We start from the raw sequence: 23,648 nt of genomic DNA, 5'->3' as shown, positions 1-23,648 counted from the left end.
CTCATTTTTTTAATCTTTTCAAAGTTGTAACCTATAAATCATTCTTAAATTACTCTTGCGCAATCAAAACCATACCCTGGATCCATTTCAATTCAATGCCTGAACCAGTTTGGAATACCATGATGACCAGATAGCTGGTTGTTAGATACTGTGACAAATATGCCTTGGATTCATGTGTTAAGTCCTAGCTAAGAAAACATCACAATACATGGCAAGGTCAATAGGTTGATTTTGTTTAGGATCTGTGCAGATGACAATAGCACATTACCAATGATTGAGGTTGGCCTCAAGACTTATCACAGCCAATACACATGGTCCCCAACCCATCCAATGGTTAGAACTTTTACATCATTCCCCCACAAAATTGGCGGGTGATAGTATAAGGTATGAAGGGGACCAACTAGCAGACAGGCTATCCAGTTAAGAGGGCCAACAGAACTTGAAAGATAGATGATTCATGAAGTTTCTGTCCATGCAACAACAAAATAGCAATATCAGCAAATCCATAGATACCTCTCTAAGGGTGCTGACATAGAGAATAAAGTTGCCATGATGCTCTACCCATCTAGAAGTAAGATTGGCCAATTCAGCACTCCTAGAGGCATCTCCGAAGAGTGCTTACCTAGAGAACCTTTTGTCATAACAGAGGAGAATAACAAGAACAGGGTATTTTATTAACTATTTCTTTTGGTGTGGCTAATCCCTCTTTAGATAGCATTTCTTTATAGGAAGTTTATAAGAGATTGTTTGGTTTGATGGGGATATTTGCCGATTTATAAAATTAACAAAAACAGACACAGAGAGAGGAGAAGAACCTGCTTTTATGAAATCAGTTATTGCATATTGAGGCTCCCCTTTGGCACCTTCCTCTGTCACTGGTGTGTACATGAACACCAAACTTGAATCAATGTCATCTACGGTTAACCGGTACTCTTCATCTTCAGCACCAATGATTACAACAGGACTGCTGTTCCATCTTCTCCTTAACCAACTACAACATCATAAGGACAACTTCAATCATTATTGACAACAGAAGTAGAGTTATATTGTTTCCTCAAGAAACATCTTCTATTTCTGAAAAATACGCCTAATCAAACCATCTTGATAGAGTCTAGACAGCATTCAAAAATCTTGCAAGTAAGCAATCACAGGAAAACATGCTTAACAAAACTTACCTAGCAACACCCTTTCCAGGAGTGCCACCACACCATGCAACCTCAGCATAACCCTTTATAACATTTCCTTCCACCAATTCACCACGTACACTCAAGTTCAAAACCTTTGGATATCCAGTTCCTGCACAAGACAACAGATTCAGGTAAATAGTACACGAGATTGGAGGAGATATCAAGTAAATATTAAAAATTCTCCAGCATTTGATTGCATATTAGAAAGTTGCAAGTTTAATCTATAATCAGGAAAACCAAAACCAAAATAAAAATAAATAGCTGGCCACATGCAATCAACAATCAGTTTTAACCAAAATCAGATTTTCAATTTCATTTTACATGTAAACACAAATTGAGTAGAAGGCACCTGACAACCTAAATTTGGCTAATTTCTGCATAAAGAATCAGTCTTGTCTAAGTTTTCTTGAAAATTTCTACTCACTCAAGGATTTCTTAGAAACATGATACCCATCCATCAGAACCTGCTAAAACTTCATACCGAACAATCAGTTGGAAGATAGTGTCCAGCTAAGGAGTTCAAATCAGATCTTCACTAGTGATTTGATTTTTTCCAGAGAAAGATAGGACTTCTGGTAATTGATCTTATTCTGTTGCTGGTCATTGAATTCTATATGGCTTTAGAGACCTGTTGAAACTACTTCTAGGATTGTTTTGACAAGAACCCATACCGTTCAATAAGAGTTCTCCTTGTCCAAGTGGAAAGTCTAAGATCCACACATTTACTGCTGGATCCACTCCAAATTTGATATTATTTTCTTCAATGCTAATATTGCATTCAACAAAAAAATTGGTTGTTCCAGATTATATGATTACTGTTTATCTGAAAATCTCCTAATTCTGGTAAAAAGATTACTCTGGTTCTAAACTTCAACTTTCCGGAAAGTAACAATTTAGACTTGTAGAAGTCCATCACTAAATGGGACAGACAGGAGTCCTTATTTTCCTTGTGTTCTCTTGCTGCTTGATTGTCTTTTTTCAATCGCTTTTGATAGAATCAACTATTATACGCAGCAATAATATGTCTAATCTGGTAAGGTATTGTGCAGAAGAATCCGCTGATACTTTAACATCCATTTCCTCTTCTATATAAGAGAAGAAATTTAAGAAGATCATAATTATACCAAAATATGTATCCACTACTTTAAAGTTTTATGATCCTCATCATCTAAATTCCAGAGAAGAGAGTTAACCAAAAATTGAAGAACAAAAATATATTCTATTTGTATTTCAGAATCATATTATATCTCCATGATCACAGTTCAGAAAAATCAATACAAGTAAATATATTAGTTAAGAGCTAAGTAGAAAAACCTGAGGATTTATAGTCCTGAGCAACACCTTACTGCACTAGTTTAGCACTGACACTGCTCCAATTACTAACAAACATAATGCCTATATGCAGTTCAATACAGCTCTTGCACAAACAAGAATGTACAACTACAATATAGAACCCAATGAAAGCAAGAACATTGCAATGCTAAACCTATCACTCAATCTTTAGACGTATAAATCATTTTGAGTAGCACAGAGATGCAAATAGTAAGTATACCAGGGGAAACTGGAGAAGATACAGCAAAAATAGGAGGGTACTCAATCTCTGCTAGGACAGGAGTACATTCAACCTTCAAAAACTTGTCAACATCCTCATGCTTTGGCCAGTACACCTGGTTATCAACCATTTTCAAGGATTACTTTTTAACATCTCAGGAAGCATAACAAATTGTTGGAAGTTTAGAATAAAGAAATTTGTTGCAGAAATTCATTACCTCCTCAACTGCACCAGCGATAGCCACAAAATTAGTGGGAGTTTTTCCTCCTGTAAACCATTGGTACTTCAGAGCTAACTCAGAACCAGTGCTTAAGGTGTGATCTTTCACAAAAATAAAGTGGCAACGACAAACATCTTCTTCAAATGGCTGATCAACAGAAGCTTCCTTGAGTAAGAAACCCGGAGGCAAATTATCCTTCCATTGTTCAACAAGAAACTGAAATGTCGAATCTGTAAAGGAGCCCAATAAATTAAAAACCAAACCATTCCCTCAAAACCATAAATGTCCATGTTACTAGAGGAAGAAAATCAAGAAAGTGGGTACAAGGAACAGACCAATCCAACGGAAGTGAATCAAGTCAGAACTAAAACCACAACATGACACCAAGGTCATTATTTGCTTACTATCTCAAGGCTCAACATGAATGGTTCTATTCGATTTGTTTGGGTCAACACGCACATTTCATGAGATCAGGGACATGCCATTCATACCAAATATTTAATGTGGTGATTGTTGCCATCACACGCCTCATGAGATAAGAAGGGGCATGTCTCCCTCATGGTCGAACATATTTCATAATGACCTTTGCCACATTCTAAGGGAAGGCCTTTCTGGCAAAATGAGAGTGCAGAGGGAAGAAAAAGGAAAAAACAAGCAAACTAATTAATGAGAAAAGCATATGAATCCTAGATGTTTCCTCTAAGACCAGATATTGGTTCTAACATCTGTGAATCCACCCAAGGAACTTTCAAAAATCATTTCGATCATAGATTAGATGTCTGAATCCTCCCATGAATTTCATGCAGAAGTCCATACATTAGTGTATACATGCACATAAATGTGCAAAGAAGTGAATCTTCCATTTCAAGTTTTGTATTAATCTAGCAGAAAACAATGATACCATAAGTTCAAGAGATATAGTCCACAAACTGTAATATTAAACACAATTCCTTCCAAATGCTTGTCCTCCATGGTCTCACTTGAGAGAATAAAAAATTGATATTGAATTAGGACACTGAGATTTGCTACTAAGATTCTTGTAAGTGCTAGAACACTGGCATCTCACAAGAAACACAGCTGCAGCGACAGGTGGCATGGTCCTATCTGGGAGCACCCACTCTCATGTTGGCCTACATGGAAAGGAAAGTTAGGATTTTGAAAGTTATATTAGGGAACAGGAAGTAAGGGAAAGGGAGGGATTGAATTGTGTTTTGTTGGGTAAGCTTGCTTGAGGAAGGTGAAGACCCTTGGTTGGAGCAAGCTTGCTTGAGGAAGGAAAAGACCCATGGTTGGGGCATGCTGAAAGTATATTCAGGTCTGGGGGAGTTATGTGATGGAGTTCTGTTAATCAACCTCTGTTGTGTGAGTTAATTGCATTAGCCATTTACATTCATCTTCAGATTCTATAAATGCTATTCGTTCTCTCTCTCTCTCTCTCTCTCTCTCTCTCTCTCTCTCTCTCTCTCTCTCTCTCTCTCTCTCTCTCTCTCTCTCTCCTCCTCTCTCTCTGTGTATGTGTTGAGTGAATGCATTAAGGTTGCTGCCAAGAGTTGGTGTTCAATTGAAGGCATTTAACTCAGTAATTGATTCAAAGGTATCAGCAGTCGCAGGGTTTCACCATCAGCATTTTCAAGCTCTAAGCAGTTTTCTTAGAATTCCATGGAGTAAACGGAAATTAGAAGAGCACATTCAAAGCTACAGGTGACAATCAAAATAGAGGACCTAACCCTCAGACCGAACCTGGCAACCCCGTCATGCAGGTTTTTCTTGGAAACTTCTACTTGATCACAGAAACTGCTCGGTCATGCTGAGAACTAACCTCATACCTCAGACTCAACCTGCCAACCCAAACAACACACCCTCCCCCCCCCCCCCTTTTCCCCAAAAAAAACAAAATAAAAATCCTTCTTAATCCAATTTTCCTGGGTTAGAATAGAACTTCTCAACCTGAGTAATAGGTTGGTTTCAGGCTATATTACTGAATAAAAATCTTTTGCTTTCATCACCTACCCAATCCATTGCCACCATCTAGTTTGAGCTTTTGGTGAACAAATGTTCACATAGAATACCTTCGAGGTAAGTTTGTCATCCAATGGATAAATTTGGTTATCCAAGGGTTTTTACCAACAAGTTACATAACAGACACATTTGAAATGGTTCAAACAGTGCCTATCTAGGAGAGGGAGAAGGTACTGGTTACTATTCCATTCAACGGGAAAACAGAAATGGAAATTGCATCAATGTGAAAACAACAATAATTATCCAACTCAGATAACAAAGTTGTGAATCACTTGTATTGTACTAAAAATCCAAAAGAAGTTAAACAGCGCAAAAAGGGAAAGAAAAGGGTGGGGAAGGGAACTTACCAGCAACAAGCTCTGGGCGACAAAACTCCCACCCCTCTCTGATGCATAAAGCAGTGTGAGCAGGATACCTCTTGGCGATTTCGACCTCTTCACGAGAAAGATCTGCATGCCATTTTATTTTTTTTCAAAATGAAATCCACTATGAGAAGACTTTCTTATAACTCACAAAAGAGGCATAGGGTGAATATATGCTCCCGAATTATGAAATGAACTTGACAAAAAAAGCAGTACCTGAGGCTGAGATAGAAAACAACAGTTTTCTCGAGAAAAAGAAGTTCACTTGTAAACAATGAAGCTAAATATATAGACTCCGCCAAGCATAGCAAGATTACCTCTATCATTGAATTTTTTCAAAGTAGGGCCAACGAGCAATATCGAAGCTGCTTCTAAGTGAGACATACCAAGAATAGGATTTTCCTCCACCCTTAAATGCTGCAGAGTATGTTAACACTGGTTAAGGATTTTGTTCGATCTTTGAACAAATATTAAAGGAATTCAGTATTGATCAAATAAGTTAAATTATTTGATCCTCTATGATATCTATCTGGTCTGATGTCTTCAACACATGAAAAGGTGGAACTTCAGCATAGTAATACAAATTAGACATGTCATGTGACCCAAGTTGGAAAGACATTCATTCTACTATGAGAATTTCACAAGAAGAGTGCAATTCAACTTTCAGATCTCTCCATAAGTCGAGTATTTCTTCCAACTCAACTTTTCAAACTCATCCCCCCCCCCCCCCCACACACACACACACCCCAAAAAAAAAAAACCCTTCCCGTAGAACCATTAATAAATAACTTCAAGTTTAGGCTCACAAGTGAAAATGTAACGGCTATTCACCCTTCAGGTTTCCCAAGTAGCCAACTCATTGATGAAGTGAGACAAAGAGCATGCCAAAAGGCAAAAAGCCAAATCAAGTATCAACAGTTCCAAATGTATCCATATATTCATCAATTAGGACCACAGGAGAAAAGTCTTCTACATAATCATATACTAAAGTATCATTTCCACCAATCATGTTGCAACTTTAGTACAATCACTCTGCCACATTGCATAATTGATAAGCATGCATTTACCATTATTTATTTGATTTAATTCCCCATACTTATTTAATTAAAGAGAGCTAATTGAGTATTTTTGTGTATTTTTCAGGAATAAGGAGATTTTGGATACTAGAGATAATATGGAGTAACGTTGGCAAATATATTAGATATTGGTGGATTTTAAATCATGGCATTCAATCTTGCTGCTCAAGAAATCATGAAAAGTGAGATCTTAGCCAAATTGGAAATAGGTGGAGGTCTAAGGAACAAAATTGGTAATAAATCTGAAAATCGGGTAAACAGACCTACATTCAGTATTTTGGGCATATCTCTCTCGTATGAGCTTGGATTTCGATGATTCAAGATGCTATGGAACGATATTGAAAATATCTACAACTTTCCAGTTTTGAGTTTTTCCAAATTCCGAAAGAATAAAGGTCGAATCTATGGGTAAAGAGAGGGGATTCATTGTGTGCGGGAGACATAAAAGAGAAGCCAACCACAAAGAAGAGAAGACGGCGAATGCGGCTCTGATCTCTCTCATTGCTGAAGAAGAAGACCACATCTCTCTCTCTCTCTCTCCCTATGTTTCATCTTTATTTTTCTTATGAACTTTGTAATAATGAGTAGCTAGTTCCTTTTCTTTGGGATGTAGATGAACCATGCTTATTTCATTAATTTGATTGTTTTATCTCTTCTAGTTGATTGTGTTTGAGTTTAGCCAAAGATGTTCTATAGCTCAGCGAACTAAGCGTGCCAAGCTTCCGCGAAGGACGATAGTCTTGCGAAGATATGGCATATCTAGGAAGACCATCCCTAATTTACTTTGAAGTGTAGAGTTTTATCGGTTAGGGAAAAGCATTGGGGATTCGAAATCCCAAAGATCTTCACATACTCATAGTTAACGTTTTTGCATTAATTAATAGATTTAGTTTAAATTAGTTTTGTTGAATTCAATCTTAGTAACTTAGCCTTTTAGTTCCCCATAGTTCGACTCCGTACTTTCTGCTTGCTAGATTAGTATAGGATTTTATTTTTAATTGGTTAGCGACACGATCAATAATGGCATCCATGTACTTCTATCTTGAAACCTTGAATTTCAAAGGTAGTAGTTTGAAGGAAAGGGGGGGAGGGGGGAGATATACTCAAACATGAGGTAGGTACTTTGACATTTGGCCCACCACACCAAAAATAGAATTAGAAGTTCCAACCGATAAAAACTACCAATATAAGATACTAGATCACTGTGTCTAAAAGGATGAGAGAAGCTTACCTCAAGAACAGGTAGATGTGGGAAGCCCTTCAGAGTTGATATTTTGTTCTTGCTGGCAGCTAATACCTTTGGAAGACCAAAAATTGTTCATGAATTAAAAACAGAAAATATAGGCCTCATACCACATGGATAAATGAATGTACCTGAAGTCGAGGTTGAGTTGCCATTGCAAGAGATCTTAACCTATTTTGAGCAACTGACAGAAACTGGAACCAAAAAATAATAATTGAAAACCAATAGTCAAGTTTTGATATTTCAACCAATCCAAGCAGTAATTATGAATAAAAACATGCAAAAAGTATTAAATGTACCTCCAAATTAGGAAGTTCAGGAAGGCTCACAAGAGATGTGATTTGATTCCCAGCAAGGTAAAGTTGCTGCATGAATAACACATTCCAGACCATTTTTCAGAATGAACTTGACATGCAAAATAAATCTTAACCGGCAGTTGCAGACACTGGAGATGCAAATCACAAACCTGCAGGAATTTGCAATTTCCAAGTGGCTCAAATCCAGGACCCTTGAAATCATTAAAGCTCAAATCAAGAACCTGGATACAAAAAGTCTAATCAGTAAGAGAATTATGAGCACGCAAGGCAAGAACTGTCAACAAAAAAATATGTCCAGAGAAAAGTGTGGACGCACTGGACACGGAACTACGAGGACTAAAAATTTTCGGCCACAAAACTGTGTAAACAAACCTTCACCCGCTTCAGAATTTCAATTCCTGCCAACGATGATAACAGGTTGTCCCTGAGATAAACAAACTACAATAGGATGGTGTCAATATACCGCAGAACAGCTAAGGGGCAATGAACAAAGCAATAGAAATATGCATAAACAAGAAAGAGGAACCACACTAAGGATTTCCAAGTAATTTCACTTTCAAAAAAGTATGGTTTTCCAAGGTAATATAGTAAAACATTCCTGGTATCATAAACCTTAGTATGAAGAAAACCTATAAACTCCAGACCCTTAACTAGGAGATAACTCTCAAAACAGATCATCAGACAGGCATTTCCTATTTTTTATAAATCATCACAAACATAATCTTCAATCTTTGGCTATAAATTTCATAATTAACTTGGACGCCAACTGAAGGTGAAATAGCCTTTCAAACAACACTCAGATAAAACTTCACCCACCCTCCACTCCCCCCCCCCCCCCGCCCAAAAAAAAAAAAAAAAAAAGAAGAAGAAGAAGAAGAAAATGGAAACAAAAAAGAACGAAAAATAAGAGCTCTTAAAATTAATTGGCCCAAATATCACTTTACTAAATGCTTTTATGCGAAACTGATGCATGGAAAAGGGCGTACCCAATGGGATGGTGGGAGATCTCGCGAGATATCTCGTTTTTTCACATTGGCGAGACGAGATGGAGGTCGAGATCTGCGAGTTGGGATATCTCGCTCGAGATCTCGCCATATCTCGCCCTGGATCTCGCTGTAACTCTTAATTTTTGCCTTTTTTTGTGGATTTTGGCTGAATTTTCACTTGCAACTACTCTTAGCACATCTACAAGAAGGAAGATCAATCATTCTCTACTTGTCTTATGAATTTATGATTTAATGACTTATATAGAATTTCTAATGGTTGCATATTTATTTTATTCTTGAAAATTGAGATTGTGATACTCTTATGGATGGAATTTTGATAACATTTAAGTTAGTTGATGCATTTGATATACTTGCTTTTCATTTATATGCTTTAAAGGTTCTATATTACATGTTGTATAATATTGCATTCCCTAATCCTACTACATTTCGGTTTCACACTATGGGTAGACTTAGAAATCATACATAGGGTTGTTTCTGACAAATCCAAGCCCACCAACATGTTCAAAAGGCCTTAAATAAGCTAAATACCAAGTTTCAACCCAATTAGGACCCTAAAACCCACCGAGATGGGCCACCGAGTTGACGCCAAAAAATTGTATATCTCGACCGAGATCTCACCGAGATGGTCAAGATCTCTCTTTTTCAAGGTGGCGAGATCTCTCTCGAGAGCGAGATCTTCTACCATGCCCAGTGCCGAAGCTCCCACACTGTGGGGTCTGGGGAAGGGACTTTCTAGGCAGCCTTACCCCTGCTTTGCAGAGAGGCCGATTCGAACCCGCGACCTCCAGCGCACAATGGAGAGACTCCACCATTGCGCCAAGCCCGCCCTTCGAAACTGATGCATGGAGTGGATTGAAAATGTTAACAATAGGCAGCACAGCAAAAACCCGAGCAAAAGAACACCTCCTGGGCTTCAAAACCAACTTTTTGACTTGGCTGGCCTAAAGAAATTACCAGGTTTCAACTGAGATATGGTCAAAAGCTGGCATGTTTCAGTTTCAGGACTGGTTGAGACCAAGATTCCGAACTTCCCTTTTAGCAACCTAACAAGGGTACATAGAATCAAAAGAGAATACCCCAGTCCAGTTCTAGCCTAAGGTTTAAAGGACATAATAACCCAAGGATTTCCCAGTTACATCCCTGGTCTTAGGGGTTCTCAGAAATATAGCAAGGTTTCGAATTCCAATATAACATCAAAGGATCCAAAATTTGTTTCAGATTTTGGCATATCTGCAAAATCTAAGAGTTCTTTAAAACAAATACATTATTGCAAAAAAGATGTCTTGCCTAACACTAAAGGAGGACTAAAATTGTTGTATTTTTATCTTAAGAGTGGGTTCAAATCTGTGATCTTCCACAGTGTAGATCATTCCATATTGATAAGCTTTTTTTAATCATCAAAGGGGGAAAATTAGACGTGGAGACCAAAAACATTGGTCTCATGAACAAACTTTGGAAGGGCAAGGCATCATCATCAACAAGTGGTAACCAGGCACTCGAATAGAAAAATGAATTGAAATATAACTCTAATAATATGTGCCACCCTAATAAGGTCTAATTAATTAACGTGTATCAGGTCCCTGATAAGGTCTTTAATCAATGTGTATCACTCTAAATAGACCTGACTTAATTAAAGACACATAAAATAACCTATTTTCATAATTGGTCGATACACTAGAGTTATGGGCCCATAAGAATAGGACCATGACTACATTAACATATGAAATGAATGCCAACAACCAAATCTATCAACCATAGGTTGATTTCAAAGGAAAAAGGCTAATTCTGTGCTGGACCTGCATCATGACCACCTTAGAAATATGGGATCACAGTGCAAAAACTTGGTGACATTTTAAAATTGACCTTATCAAGACAAATGCATATGAGACACAAAAATGCACAGTTTTGAGCAAGTTGACCAAAACCTAGGATGCTTTTGAATCTCAAATACATCGAAAATCTCAACATCCTTTGCAGAAAGATACATACTCAAGGTATTGTACTGCCAAAATTAGGTTGAGTGAGTCAGGGAAGGATAAAGTGGTAAGGTGTCTACGAATGGTAATGGTATGTTATTCATTGTACTTGAGTCGGGTGCTACGTAATATGCAGTGTGAACAATTCACTGTATCTTGCGGTTCACAGTAGAAATTTTTAAGTCGTTTAACTATTTTTGAAATATATTTGTTGCATAATTATGTCTCATAGCACTCAGACAAGGTGTTGAACAGGCTATGAGACATAACAATGTGGTTGTGTTTGATTGGAGAACAGGATATAACCACTCTGATGCAGTTGCATAAGATTCTATTCCCATATGGGTGCTAGACATAAGTCTAAAAAGGTCTAAAAGGGGGCAAGTGGTAGTCCAACACTCCAAAAGGCTGATAACAAGCTTTGGATAGAAATATTACAGGCTGGACTTTTATTTTTGTAGGTTTCATTGTCACAAGCCTTCATACATCAAGTTGGTTCAGGAAATTTTAAAAGGTTATATAAATGCATACTCCATATCGGTTAAGACAATCTAAATAACAGGATTGAGTTTATTTAAGATATTGTGAAATGTTGATAGCTTTTCAATGTGTTCTCCTTATCTCCATCTTGTTTCCCTAATTTCTTTTGCTCTCTCTGTTCCTCTGCATTCTTCACGTTAATCTCATATTAAAGGTTGTTCTCCATCTTCTCAAATTCAGATCTATGCTTCTAAAATTCCGTTATAAAATTATTTCAGAAATTCTAGAAATAGAATCTCAGTTCTTGAGGTTTGAGGTTAGCTGAAAACTTCAACAACTTGGGAATCACCCATATTTATGTCTAATTCCCAAGATTCGTTTAGTAGTTATGGGACTGATAAAGCTATACGCTTACCTAATTTTGGGCTACATATGATCATTAAACTCTGTCTTTTCTGCTTTCTCCTATCATACCTCCAATCTGTCCAATATGTTTCCTACCGAGGTTCTATTGATCTTGGTATAGTTGAAGTTACTCTGTTTCCAGATTCTTCCTAGAACCTGAACTCGTCAGAACCCAGGGTACTTGAGGTAAGACTTTGTTGAGGCAAGTCTTCAACCACATCTATATATATATTTCAACCAGATGTTTATCCAAACCACATTTGATTGATATCACCTGAGAGTTAAATATCCATTAAAGTGAAATAGGATACTTACTTCTAGATTATCAGAGAGGTTCAATCCACTGGCATTGAGACTCCGAACTCTACGCCCCCTAAGATCCAACCTCTGAAAAACAACAAGAAAATACATACTCAATTAATATGAAACAGGAAGTATCTCCAATTAGAATTTTCTCCCAACTTCTACAGAAAGTATTAATTTAAAAAACCCGACTACAAAATGATAATTAGTCAAGGATAAATAATAAAGAAAACCCCGACTTGAAATCCATAAAAGGGTACCTTAGCAATAGGCTTTCAAGGTTAAGGTGTAAACTAGTATATGAGAGTCAAAATTACACCTTCGCAAGCAACATCATTAACATTCAAGAGCTAGATAAGAAACTGGATTTTCAAAAGAAAATGGAGAATAAGGGTCCAAAGAAGAATGCCAAAAGAGAACCCCAAGTTCCTCTTGAATAAAAATAACCTTCTGTTTTCCTTTTCTTTATTACAGTACACTCGAAAGTCTGTTCATCAGACAATAAGACCTTCAACAAGTTTTCTGACCAGAATGCTTACCACATCATCACTCCCTTTGATCTCGACCTGTGGGAGCAGAATGAAGCGGGAATCGCGACTATCTGGAGTGGATGCCTTCCTTCGACCAGATAATGAGGAACCCTTATCTACCGATGCCGACAAAGACCCAATCTTGGATCCACTAGAAAATGAAGGTGAACGAGTGGATGGTGAAGAAACCTTAGAAACACTTCTCCTAATGGTGCTGCTGCCGCTACTGTCCAACGATGAAGAAAGAAGTTTTTTTGAAGAAGAAGAAGAAGAAAGTGACAACGACGGCCTCAGAGAGGGCTTTTTAACAGAATCTAGCTTGCTAGCATCAGATTTTGGGGACACCCGAGAAATTCTTGAGACGGATGAAACTGGAGAATTCTTCTTTGTCTCGGAAATGCTTCCCGTACTAGAAGCTTTAGAGGCGGCTGAAGGCAGGGAAGCCCGCCTAGTTTCTGTCAGAGATCGCCTTAAAGGTTCCGTAGCTGAAGAAGAACTACTCCTATTTCCTGTCACTAAATTCGCATTGTCCGTTCTCTTAGGAACAGATACTGATGGCTTATCCGGCACGACGCCGGTGCTATTCCTTCTCTTCGATGAAGCGGAAGAAGCTGCATTTGAAGTAAGAGAAGACCTAGATACGGTGGATTTAACCCCATTCGCACTGGAATCAGATAGTCTGCCTCCCTCCACTCTATTTCTGCTCAATGCCGCCGGTCCTGAAGTTCTATTCCCCGGCTTAATACCAGGGTTTGCAATTTTTGAAGATCTTTTAAAACTTTCAGCTGAACTAACAGGAGACTGGTTCGGCAATTGTGAAGGTTGAGCCTTCTCCACTTGATCCTCACCACTGCCGACTGACTGACTTTCCATCTGGCCCAGTAGTGCCGGTCTCCGCTACACCAAAGAACTGTGACACCCAAACACAATATAAACAAGCCTTCCTTCAAGAAAACCATTTCTACCAGAACACTCTACAGAATCAAGCACATTTTACCTTAAAGAGGCACACCAGAATCCCAGAACTCACGAAATTCACTTAAATTCATTAAAAGCAATTGATTCTCTGCCAATTTCACGGATCAGGTCGAAAACATATATGAAGTTCATGACCTGAACCGGAAACTAAGCAAATTTACGCCGATCTAAGTGAATATCAATATATGAAAACAACAGACAATGCAAATCCAAAAAGACACAGAAACAGCAACTCAAATCGAAAAAAGACCGTCGTTCTTACCTTAGAGACCTCCTACAGTTCTAGATCATCAAACAACAGAGCTTACACAGCTCCATTGTTTTAGGGTTTTACGACTGACGGAGAAAATGAAAATACAAGTTATTTTCCGGCAATGCAAGATAGAGAGCACAAAAGATGACAAGAGGAATTTGTTGGGACAGATAGGACCGGCTGGCCGAGCAGCAAAACCCGCTTATGGACTCTGCAGCTCTGTAGCGAATTACAAAATTCTTTCCAAAAAATAAAAATAAATCTACCAAACGCGCGGCAATAAAGAAAAAAGAGAAGGAGGGAAACCAAGCGCCGCAAATAAGCTTTTGGACGAATTTACCTAATTGTCCTTGCTTCTGTTTTCTTCGTTCCAGAAGTGCCGGTGTTCATCAAAAAATGCTTCACCATTTCTGCGGGGCAGAACCGTGCAGCAAGTTACGCATGCAATCTGTAACACCAAACGCACAGAAGATTCTTCCGATAAAGTAGCTGCGATACTTTTTGTATTAGAAATATGTAATTGTACTCTCAGCCATTAAGTATCATTATTTATGTGCACCTCCATTCTTTTCAAACTAATTAGTTTTTTATCCCACACCATTAACGCTTTTCGTTAATTGCGAACAGCAAAAGCTTTAAAACGTCTGTACTTTGTAAGACCAATATATCCCTCTTGATCTCATATCTCTTGCATGGCCCACCTACACGGCGAAGAACGAATCCTTGCGAAAGAAAAAGATGATCACTCCTTAATGATACCCGTAAAGTCAAAATGCGTTGATGTGATCGCTTGATTTTCTTCCTTAATTTTCTCCCCTAATTTTCTCATATATATATCATCCCACGAACAATAACTTTAGTTTTCATTTTGATTATTGGGGAATTTACGATAAAACCAGTCATCCCTTAGGCGATTCACTCTATAGCCTTACACCGCCAGTCGGATTTTTTTAGGTGAAAAGGCAATTTGTATTTATAATATGGATAATAAGAAAATTACTAACTGACCCAACAAATTCCTCTTAGTCATCTTGTATTTATAATAAGAAACAATAACCTTTTTCTTAATGGATTTATAAAAATAAGTTTACCTGTTGTTGAGGAAATTAAATATTATGAAGAAGCCAATGCAAACTAGTGGTTGAAACCAACACTTCTTTTAGTGAAGAGGTCGTGGGTTCGACTCTCGCTGAGGCATATTAATATTATCATCCCTAGCTTAATAAAGCCCTTTTGTACTTAAAAAAAATAATATCAATAATAATATCGTAAAGAAATCCTAAGTTGGACTGGTCTTTCAAAATGACATTTTTTCGTCTTTGCTTTGTCTATTGTGGTTAATTGATATAACATCTTTTTTATTGTAATGCACAACGCCACTTCAGAAAATGTATTTTCTTCTGTGGATCTTCTTGGCACCCCATCATTTGTAAGTCATCTAACACATTGAATTAATCATTCAGATTTTTGCATGATGTGAATTATGATATAATATGATTTGTTAATATGCAATTTTACTGGATTGAAATTTGCCTTAACCCCCCTTTGGCCCTTTCCCCCCTTTGTGAGTCTCAGCATGTGGTTGGTAAGGTTGTCAGTTGTATATTAAAATCATGTAAATCGTACCAAACCATGCCATTCAAAATTTGGTACAGTACGGTATTGGTTTCATTGAACCATACTGCAGTATGTCCCAACACCGTATAAACTACCATACCAATAGTCTATACTACACAAAACAATTTATTGTACCAAATAATGGTTATGTGTATAATTTAAGAATTAGAATGACCATAATTTTTACCCTATTTCATCTCTAAGGCTAGACTCTTCACTCTCTTCAGTTCGACTCTGAAACTTCTTCGCTTCTTCTTCATGAGATGGCAACCTAAGGTTGAAGCTCAAAAGCTGTAGCAAATGAGGTGGGAGGAGAAGGAAAACCCAATGAATTGGTGGCTTTGCCCTAAATAATTATGTCTTTGAATTCTTCTAATCCTAAATCATTGGAGTTTTACTTGCTTTATCCTTGGGTTCACTTGTCATCTTCAGCAAAAGTTTAATGACAAAGGTTCTCCCATGCAAAAAATTTCACCCATGACCTTTGAGGGTAGTTAATAAAATATAGTATTCAGTGAGCTTATGCCTTAAACTAGATAGACACTTCACTATGTGTTATATCTACCGCAATAAAGCCAATACATGGAAGCTACAAAATTCACATGGATAGGAAAACTTATTGACTCAAAATTAATTTACCTATGACAAAACTAGAATGGGTTATTTCGTATCAAAATCAGACTATGTTTTAAACGGTTTTTTGCATTGATTTTGTACTGAAACAGTATCATACCGTTTTTGTAAATATCGAAACCATACCGCTGTACCGTGTAAATTTGATACGGTAAGGTTTTGATTTTCGATGTTCAAAGTCGGTTGAACATGACGAGGACTATCAAAGGAGATTATAAAAAAAAAAAAGTATCCCAAGAAGGGTATGATGTATATATCGTACATCTTTTGTAATTTTCAATATTACACCATTCAACTAGATATAATAAGTAGTGAACGTCGACGGCAAAACAATTACAACTATGCCAGCTAGTGAACTATTTGTCTTCACTTACATCTGTAGTTAAATTTTTATTTTTTTGGCGATATTTTAATTAAACTTTTGTATGATAATTAAACTGTTAAGACATGTTGAAAGAATAGATGAGAAGATGCATTATTAACATAGAATGGAATGTTGATAAGAAATGCTTATCAAACACTCCATTGATGCTTGGTACCAAAAGTTATTAGATTTTAGAGTTCATATTAAATAATACAAATATAGAGACTTAAGTGCACAATCATTGGTGATATTGTCACATCTAATTTATATACATATACATGGGAAAAAAATTATAAATCATAAAAAATCCATTACAAATGTTAATTAAATCAAAGCTACATACCAATGGGGTTGGTCGAAGTGGTAAGCAGCTTGGTCCACCTTAGCAAGGTTCCGGTATCGAAACCTTGTGGATGCAAAAAATTACCACTGGGAGACTCACCCACCACACCAGCGACCGGGTCGAACAACCGATTAGCGGGGCTTGTTGGGGGCCACCCAAAAAAAATAAATCAAAACTACATTATAATTATATATTTATATCTTTAACCCACAAAATATCTTTTTGAAAAAAAGAAAAATCTTAGAGAGAATATTACAGAACACAAGATCTATAGAGAGATTATCGAGCATTAAACAAAGGCACGAGTAAGGTATGCTCCCCATGTTATCATGTGTGCCCATGTTCAACAAGTCATCATTGTTTCATATGTTTCTCTCCAACCTTATTTTTTATAGGTCTTTTTTTTTTTGTTTAATACTTTTTTCATAGGTCACTCTAAAAGAATTTTAATTTTTTGATTATTATTATTATTTTAATAATATTAATTATAAATCTTTTAAGTTTGAGGCATGATTTTTTTTTTTCTCTTAAAAATACAATTAAAAGAATTTGATAACAAATAAAAATCTCTTAGATAAAAATCATCGGCTTATCAATTTTGGTTTCAATCACTGGTCATATAAAAAATGATTATTAAGATGTAGACGAGATAGTTTAGTATAAACTGATCCAGATGAATCTCAAGTAAAAGAAAATGTTTAAAATATAATCACCTTAAGTTGTCAAATAAAACGTATACAACATCTATCAACTTAACAATCTAGTATCTTTCATACATTTGACATCCGAACCAATCTTAATACCTAATTTATTTCATTCTAACAACATTCCAAAAAACTTTTCAATAGTTAACATTTTGTTTAAGTATTTTGCTTTATCTATTGATACTAAAAAAAGGGTTGAAAACGCTTCTTGAACAAGCATTTCTTAATTATATTCAAAAAGAGAATGCCTTTTTCTAATGAATATTATATTTTTGGTTGTTGCACTGATTTACCTTAAGAAAAAGGTTCCATTGAGTGGTGAGGGTCCTCATCTTGAATTCAGCTTGGATCCTATTTGGTTGGCCCACATGATGTAACATAGATAAAGCAAGTTGAACTCACTTTTCTTCTTAGCATCTCTTGTTCCACAATCTTTCCCAATATGTTGAGGGTTGGTTAGATTTTGTCCATTTGTGCAAATAAGTGAGAGCTTGGACTTTTTCACTTGGCTGTAAAGCCTGTATTAATGGACATCTAATCTTGCTTGGTGAAACCCAACATGGGTCTATGGCTATGAGTAGGCCTAAAACCCAGAAAAAAAAAGCCAAAAAGTTATGAAAAGTGTGGTGACACCTACTGTTTTCTGATGTTGTCTCGATTGAAAGACCCAGCCATACATATAGGTACCCATTAGAAAAATGTAAGAGGAGATTTATTAGGCAAAAACCATATATAAATTATTCGTCTAAATCCAAATTAATTTTCACTATGATCATTTTATCATAATGCCCCTCTATTTAAGCTGTATTTTAAAAGTTGAAGTAGATTCATAGTGGTGGGTGAATTTTTTTTATCCCTTCTCCCTTCTCCCATATTTTTTATTGTTGGAAACTTTATTAAACCTTCAATTCAAGTACCCGATTAGACAAATGTAAGATTGGAATCATCTTATTAGGCAAAAAGGCGGCATTATATAAATTAGTTCCGTCTCCCCTAAGAGCTCCCGTGGGGAAATTAGGGATTTTCAATATGATCATATTTATCCCCGTGTTCATTTGTTTGTTCCAAGAGTGATCAAAATGCCCTGCTCTTGCTATGAGGGCTGTATCCTTTAAAAGTTGAAGTAGATTCACAGTGGTGGGTGAACAAAATTCTCCCTTCTCCCTTCTCCCATCTTTTTTCTTGTTAAACCCGTTATTATCCAAATAAATCAAAATTCAAGACTTGATCAATACTCGGTAGATCAAATACAAATAAATAAGGATTGCCTCATTTCTTGTTGGACTAGTATCCTATGATTCCCAAACCCGATTGTGAACCCAAACAACTCACATACAAATAGAAAGAAAGCAAGAGAGGTTTGTTGATGGAGTTTGAACGTCTCAACAAGACCTACATCTCCGTACTTCTCCGGATTCAATTGTGAACCCAAATGCGCTATAGTAACCATTAATTTTTACAAGAAAAATGAATACAAGTGTGCAACAACTAATACTCGCATTAGTGCACCTAAAACCACACTCGACTACAAGATTATAGCACAAAAACCATGGAAAAACCACGCCACAGAGAGAAGAAGAGGAAGACAAACCTAATACTAGAGACCTGACACTAATTTCCATTGCAAGAATGAACTAAAGAGAGCTCTTATACACCGGTTCATCACAAAATGAAGGTGCCAATTCAGAATCAATGCAAACCAAGTGAACCAAAGCTCAATAGATTTAATCACAGGCCTCAAGTGAATTTAGATTAACCCTCACATTATCGCAACCCACTATGCTTTGCGACACTTTTTAATAGGAGAATATTTGATGCACATCAGACGGCTTGGGTGCACTAATGAGGACTCCGCACCCAACCTGTACTTAACCTTTTTTTTTTTTATTTCACGATTCTGATCAAGTGATTTCTACCATCGGATTGGTTTCATCAGAGGTGCAATTTCTGATGGAATATGCCTTTTTTGTAGTCCAGCTCACCCGAATAAGTATTCTCACGTTTCTGTTATTCTCCGTAATTCTTAAGCAAACCAGAGAAGAGAACGTTTCCGTTATTCCCTGATTCGTGCTAAACGAGAGGGCGAGAGAGAGGGAAAGAATTCCTGAGATGGCTGCTGAAGACAAGCCTCTAGCAAAGATTGCAGAGGCATTCAAAGAACTTGCAGCTACCGTAAATTCAGGAACCCTAGATGTCAAGGTTGCGCCTTTCTCTCATGCTTGCTCTCTCGTTTCCCCACTTTTTGGCTGCTTGGGTATCGCATTCAAGTTCGCAGAGATGGATTACGTAGCAAAGGTTCAACCTTCATCTGTTATTAAAAGGTTTCAATCTTAAGACAGGACTTGGTGTTTGTTTCATACATTTATTTCCGTCGTTGGTGGGTGACAGGTTGATGATCTAGCTGAAGCGTCAAAGTCAATTGAAACATTACAATCTTTACTGGATCGGGACGTTGCGGACAACAGTGTAAGGAAAGCTGGGAGTCATTCTAGAAACCTCCTCAGAGTGAAGCGTGGAATCGATATGGTCAGGGTTCTCTTCGAGAAAATTCAGACTTCAGAGTATGTTTCACAACTCGTGTTTAGAGCATGTTTTGAGTTGTCTTCTTGTTTGCTGGACTTAGTTAAATTAAAGTACTTCGTTTTCATGGTTTGTGAAGGAATATGGGATTGACTATAAGACAACAATAGTCAAATGCCAACTTAAAGGAAATCCGGATTTGCTTGAAATATTTCTGATATTGATATTGATATTGATGGCATTCACTTTTGAGACCTATTCTATCAGAGGGCCTACAGAGAACTTACTGGTTATACTTAAATCACATGATTGTTGTTGGTATCTAAACAGGACACTTAGCGGCACGCACTTCAGTGGTTTTTGTTGTAAATTTTTTGTTTTTGGTTTGATAAGGACAACTCTATATGACCAGCGATGGTGTATGGTACAAATTTTTGGGCTGTTAATAGACATCAGATGGATAAAATCAATATAGTAGAAATGAGGATGCCAAAATGGATGAGTGGCAAAACTAGGATAGATAAAGTAATGAATGGTCATATTAGAGTTGATCTGGTAGTAGCTCCTCCGATAAATGACGACCTACGAGAAAGTCAATTGAGGTGGCATGACTACATTCAATGGAGGCCCTTCATTGCCCTTGAGCGGAGAAGTGTTTCTACTTCAAATTGGAGGAATTAGAACCAGGGGCAGACCTAAGGTTACTTAAGAGAAGTGGTGAGAAAGGATATGCATAGTGTAGGCCTTGTATCTAGTATGACCTCAAACAGAGCTGATTGGAAGGCAAAAATCCATGTAGCCGATCTATTTAGTTGGGATAAGGGCTTGTTGTTGTTGATGCTGTTTTGTATTTCAGTTGGTTTCAGGAAGTGCATCTCAATCCTATATGATTTTCTTCAGTTTGATCTGTGATGGACACGTATTGTGTCTGTGGAAAACAGTAAATTCTATTTGATTGAAATCAAAGCAAAACTGTAACATCAAAGAGCTGGCTAGAGTTTTGGCCTCCTGTCATTGTTCTTAGAATTGATAATTAAAGAACTAGCTATGCAGTTTTGCTGCTGGTAAACTTGTCATGAATTACTCATAACCTTGAACCCTCTCACCCACTAACTGCCACCCCCCCCCCCCCAACCCCCCCAAAATAGAAGTATCAGCAAGATAGCTGTCTGTAGGCCAGAAAGTAACCTAACAAATAGTAACTTGATCCTAATAAGATGAAGGGAGAATGTGAAATCTAGTGAAGGCAAATCTGTGAGGAGATATCATAAACTCATTTAATCTCATGGCAGAATGAGTTGTCATATTGTCCACCTAGGTGCTTATGGGACTGGCTTTTAATGAAGATCCTCTTACTGCACCAGGAGCTTCCTTAGGTGACTTTGCTGGTGGTCAAGCAGAAAAGGACCTGTTGACCTCTTTCTCAAGAGCTGTCTTACTTGCAGTTTTAGACAGATGAAGGAAAACAAGAAACAAGTCTCAACAGAATAGAGGGCCACTGTTAGGTGGTTCTAATTCAAGCACTACAGGAATGAGTCAAAAAGTTTGAGAAACTTACCAATCCATTTGATTCATTCTTGATAGCTGTGAGACGATCATCTTACAGTGATTCTTTTGTAGACAGATACACCTATTTCACACTCGAGTCCTTGAAAGATTTTAACCAACTATGCATCGTCTGTATTGATAATTTAAGGGTTGTTTATGCCATTTACAATATTTTCCCTTCACTGTATTAAGACAAAATTTGTCTCTCCTCTGTTTCTAAATTTGCTCCTGTCTTCAATTCCATAATCAGTTATAGTGATGTGGATATTGTCATCATAACTTGGCTGAACTTGGTCAGATTGGTTGAGTTTTCTTTCATACATTCCTGAAAGTTGGGTTTAATTGCTATAAGTAGGTAGCTGCTTTTAGAGTTTAACTAATACAAGTTGAGTGCATGTCCTCATTTTATGTCTCTAAGACATATTGTAGTAGATAAGATCTATGTTGACGTGTTGAGATATTTTGATTAAAATTGCCTAGAACTTACTAAAAATGGATAATTCATTGCTAGGGGGAACTCCTTGAAGGATCCAGCCTCCATTGCTTATGCCCAGGTTTTTGCTTCCCATCACGGTTGGGTCATCAGAAAAGCCGTTGCTGCTGGGATGTATGCTCTGCCCACAAAGTCACAGCTCTTGAAAAAGTTGAATGAAGATGGTAAGTAACCTTGAAACCATTTCAGTTAGACTTCATGACATCATTTGGATGGTTTGATGATTGGTTGAGGACCTGAGGTCACCTCAACCATGATAGTGGGTTTGAATTTCCCAACCAACCAACAAAGGAGCACTTTGGGTTGGTTGGGTCAAGAGTGGTGAAAAATTGATGAAACTCAATTGGGTGCTTAATTTAGTCTTTTGCACTGAGATTTTAGTTCAATTAAGTGGGAACTAGTACTGTAGATATGTCTGCTGGTTGCCCTAACTGATAAGTCATAACATGTTTCTCTGCGTTTATGTTCTTTAATGCTTTCAGAGGCCTCAGCAATGGTTCAAATGCAAAACTACGTCGTTGCTTCAGCAGCTGTTATTCAGTACATCGACAATCTGTTTCTTTCAAAGCAGCTGGGAATAGACTGGTGAAAGACTAAGTAGCAGCTGGACATAGACTGGTGAAATACGAAGTTTTCATGTAATTCCATCAGATGGACACTTATGGACTAACTTGTCATTGTCTCTGGGAACTTGACTTGGTACCGCTGTAAATATCTACAGATTACTCTTCTCTATTGTACTTCTTGGACTGGTTCCTGACGTGTTTTAACATAATGCTGTAAGGAGGTACACAATTTTGTTTATTTTCAAGTATTTTATGGACCACGACACAACACTCATCAGCATTGGAGGGATTGAGTGAGTGAAGTAGTTGAAAATTGAAAGAAAGAGATATTTAAAGTGAAAGATTTAAAATGAAAATGGCTAAAATGAAAGAGAGGTAGCTTATGAGGGGAAAAACATCTTTTGTTGTGCACACTTTCTCACAGCAGTGCACTTATATGTCAAACAAGTGGCTGAGAAAACTTAAAAATTAAAAGAGTATTGAAGATTTTTTAATTCAAAATTGAACCTTTAATAGCAACCTTTTTTTTGGGATAAAACTGCACTGCTTTGCACAAAAGAGAGATGTGCACAGTAGAAGATTTTCTCCCTTTTTTTTTTGTTTGGTAAACAAGAAGATTTTCTTCCTTTATGAGGTGAAGATCTTTAGGTATTTCAGGCAAGAAACCCAGCTAAAGAGACGGAAGAGGAGCGAGAAAACAAAAACAAAGAACAGAGGAACGCACGAGCTTGGATGCTTCATGAGCTGCATCTCCCCATTCTTCTTTATTCATATTTCAGGTTTCTATTCCAGGATTTTTTTTTTTTCTTTTTCCTTTTTCCTTCATGAGAGAAGAATTTACTGAAGTGAGCAACAAAACATAACCTTACTAGAAAATTATAACATAATCATAGACTATATATATTTATATGGGGATTATATTATACTATTTAAATTGGACTTAATAAGTGAT

The 23,648-nt window shown here is 37.1% G+C and overlaps 2 protein-coding genes across 4 annotated transcripts in view; one reads left to right on the top strand and one right to left on the bottom strand.

Annotated features, from left to right (window-relative positions):
• The window catches only part of AIR9 (Outer arm dynein light chain 1 protein), a 56,788-nt gene extending 42,415 nt beyond the window's left edge, over positions 1-14,373 (bottom strand). For 2 of the 3 annotated variants that reach the window (XM_089146106.1, XM_089146108.1), the window contains exons 1-14: positions 13,918-14,166; positions 12,687-13,587; positions 12,160-12,231; positions 8,349-8,414; positions 8,126-8,197; positions 7,959-8,024; positions 7,791-7,853; positions 7,648-7,713; positions 5,658-5,757; positions 5,326-5,427; positions 2,957-3,189; positions 2,740-2,854; positions 1,176-1,296; positions 816-991 (exon numbers count right to left, since the gene is read on the bottom strand). In XM_089146106.1, coding sequence (XP_089002232.1) covers positions 816-991; positions 1,176-1,296; positions 2,740-2,854; positions 2,957-3,189; positions 5,326-5,427; positions 5,658-5,757; positions 7,648-7,713; positions 7,791-7,853; positions 7,959-8,024; positions 8,126-8,197; positions 8,349-8,414; positions 12,160-12,231; positions 12,687-13,550 — 2,116 coding nt within the window. In that variant the 5' untranslated portion in view covers positions 13,551-13,587; positions 13,918-14,166. Of the gene's footprint in view, positions 1-815; positions 992-1,175; positions 1,297-2,739; positions 2,855-2,956; positions 3,190-5,325; positions 5,428-5,657; positions 5,758-7,647; positions 7,714-7,790; positions 7,854-7,958; positions 8,025-8,125; positions 8,198-8,348; positions 8,415-12,159; positions 12,232-12,686; positions 13,588-13,917; positions 14,167-14,248 lie in introns of those variants that run through there. The other variant, XM_089146107.1, reaches the window with a different exon arrangement.
• A 5,224-nt stretch (positions 14,374-19,597) lies between these two features.
• On the top strand, positions 19,598-23,141 carry ACD11 (Glycolipid transfer protein (GLTP) family protein). Its single transcript, XM_089146105.1, has 4 exons — positions 19,598-19,864; positions 19,958-20,130; positions 22,149-22,294; positions 22,613-23,141. Exons 1-4 carry the CDS (start codon positions 19,679-19,681, stop codon positions 22,717-22,719), a joined length of 612 nt encoding a protein of 203 aa, XP_089002231.1. The 5' UTR covers positions 19,598-19,678; the 3' UTR covers positions 22,720-23,141.
• Positions 23,142-23,648: the final 507 nt, after the last annotated feature.

This window comes from Hakea prostrata, chromosome 2 (assembly GCF_041222555.1).
Source record: "Hakea prostrata isolate BN-2017 chromosome 2, UWA_Hpros_2, whole genome shotgun sequence".
NCBI classification, from domain to species: domain Eukaryota; kingdom Viridiplantae; phylum Streptophyta; class Magnoliopsida; order Proteales; family Proteaceae; genus Hakea; species Hakea prostrata.
The sequence above is the reverse complement of the archived record's forward strand: the minus strand, read 5'-3'. Positions and strand labels throughout refer to the sequence as shown.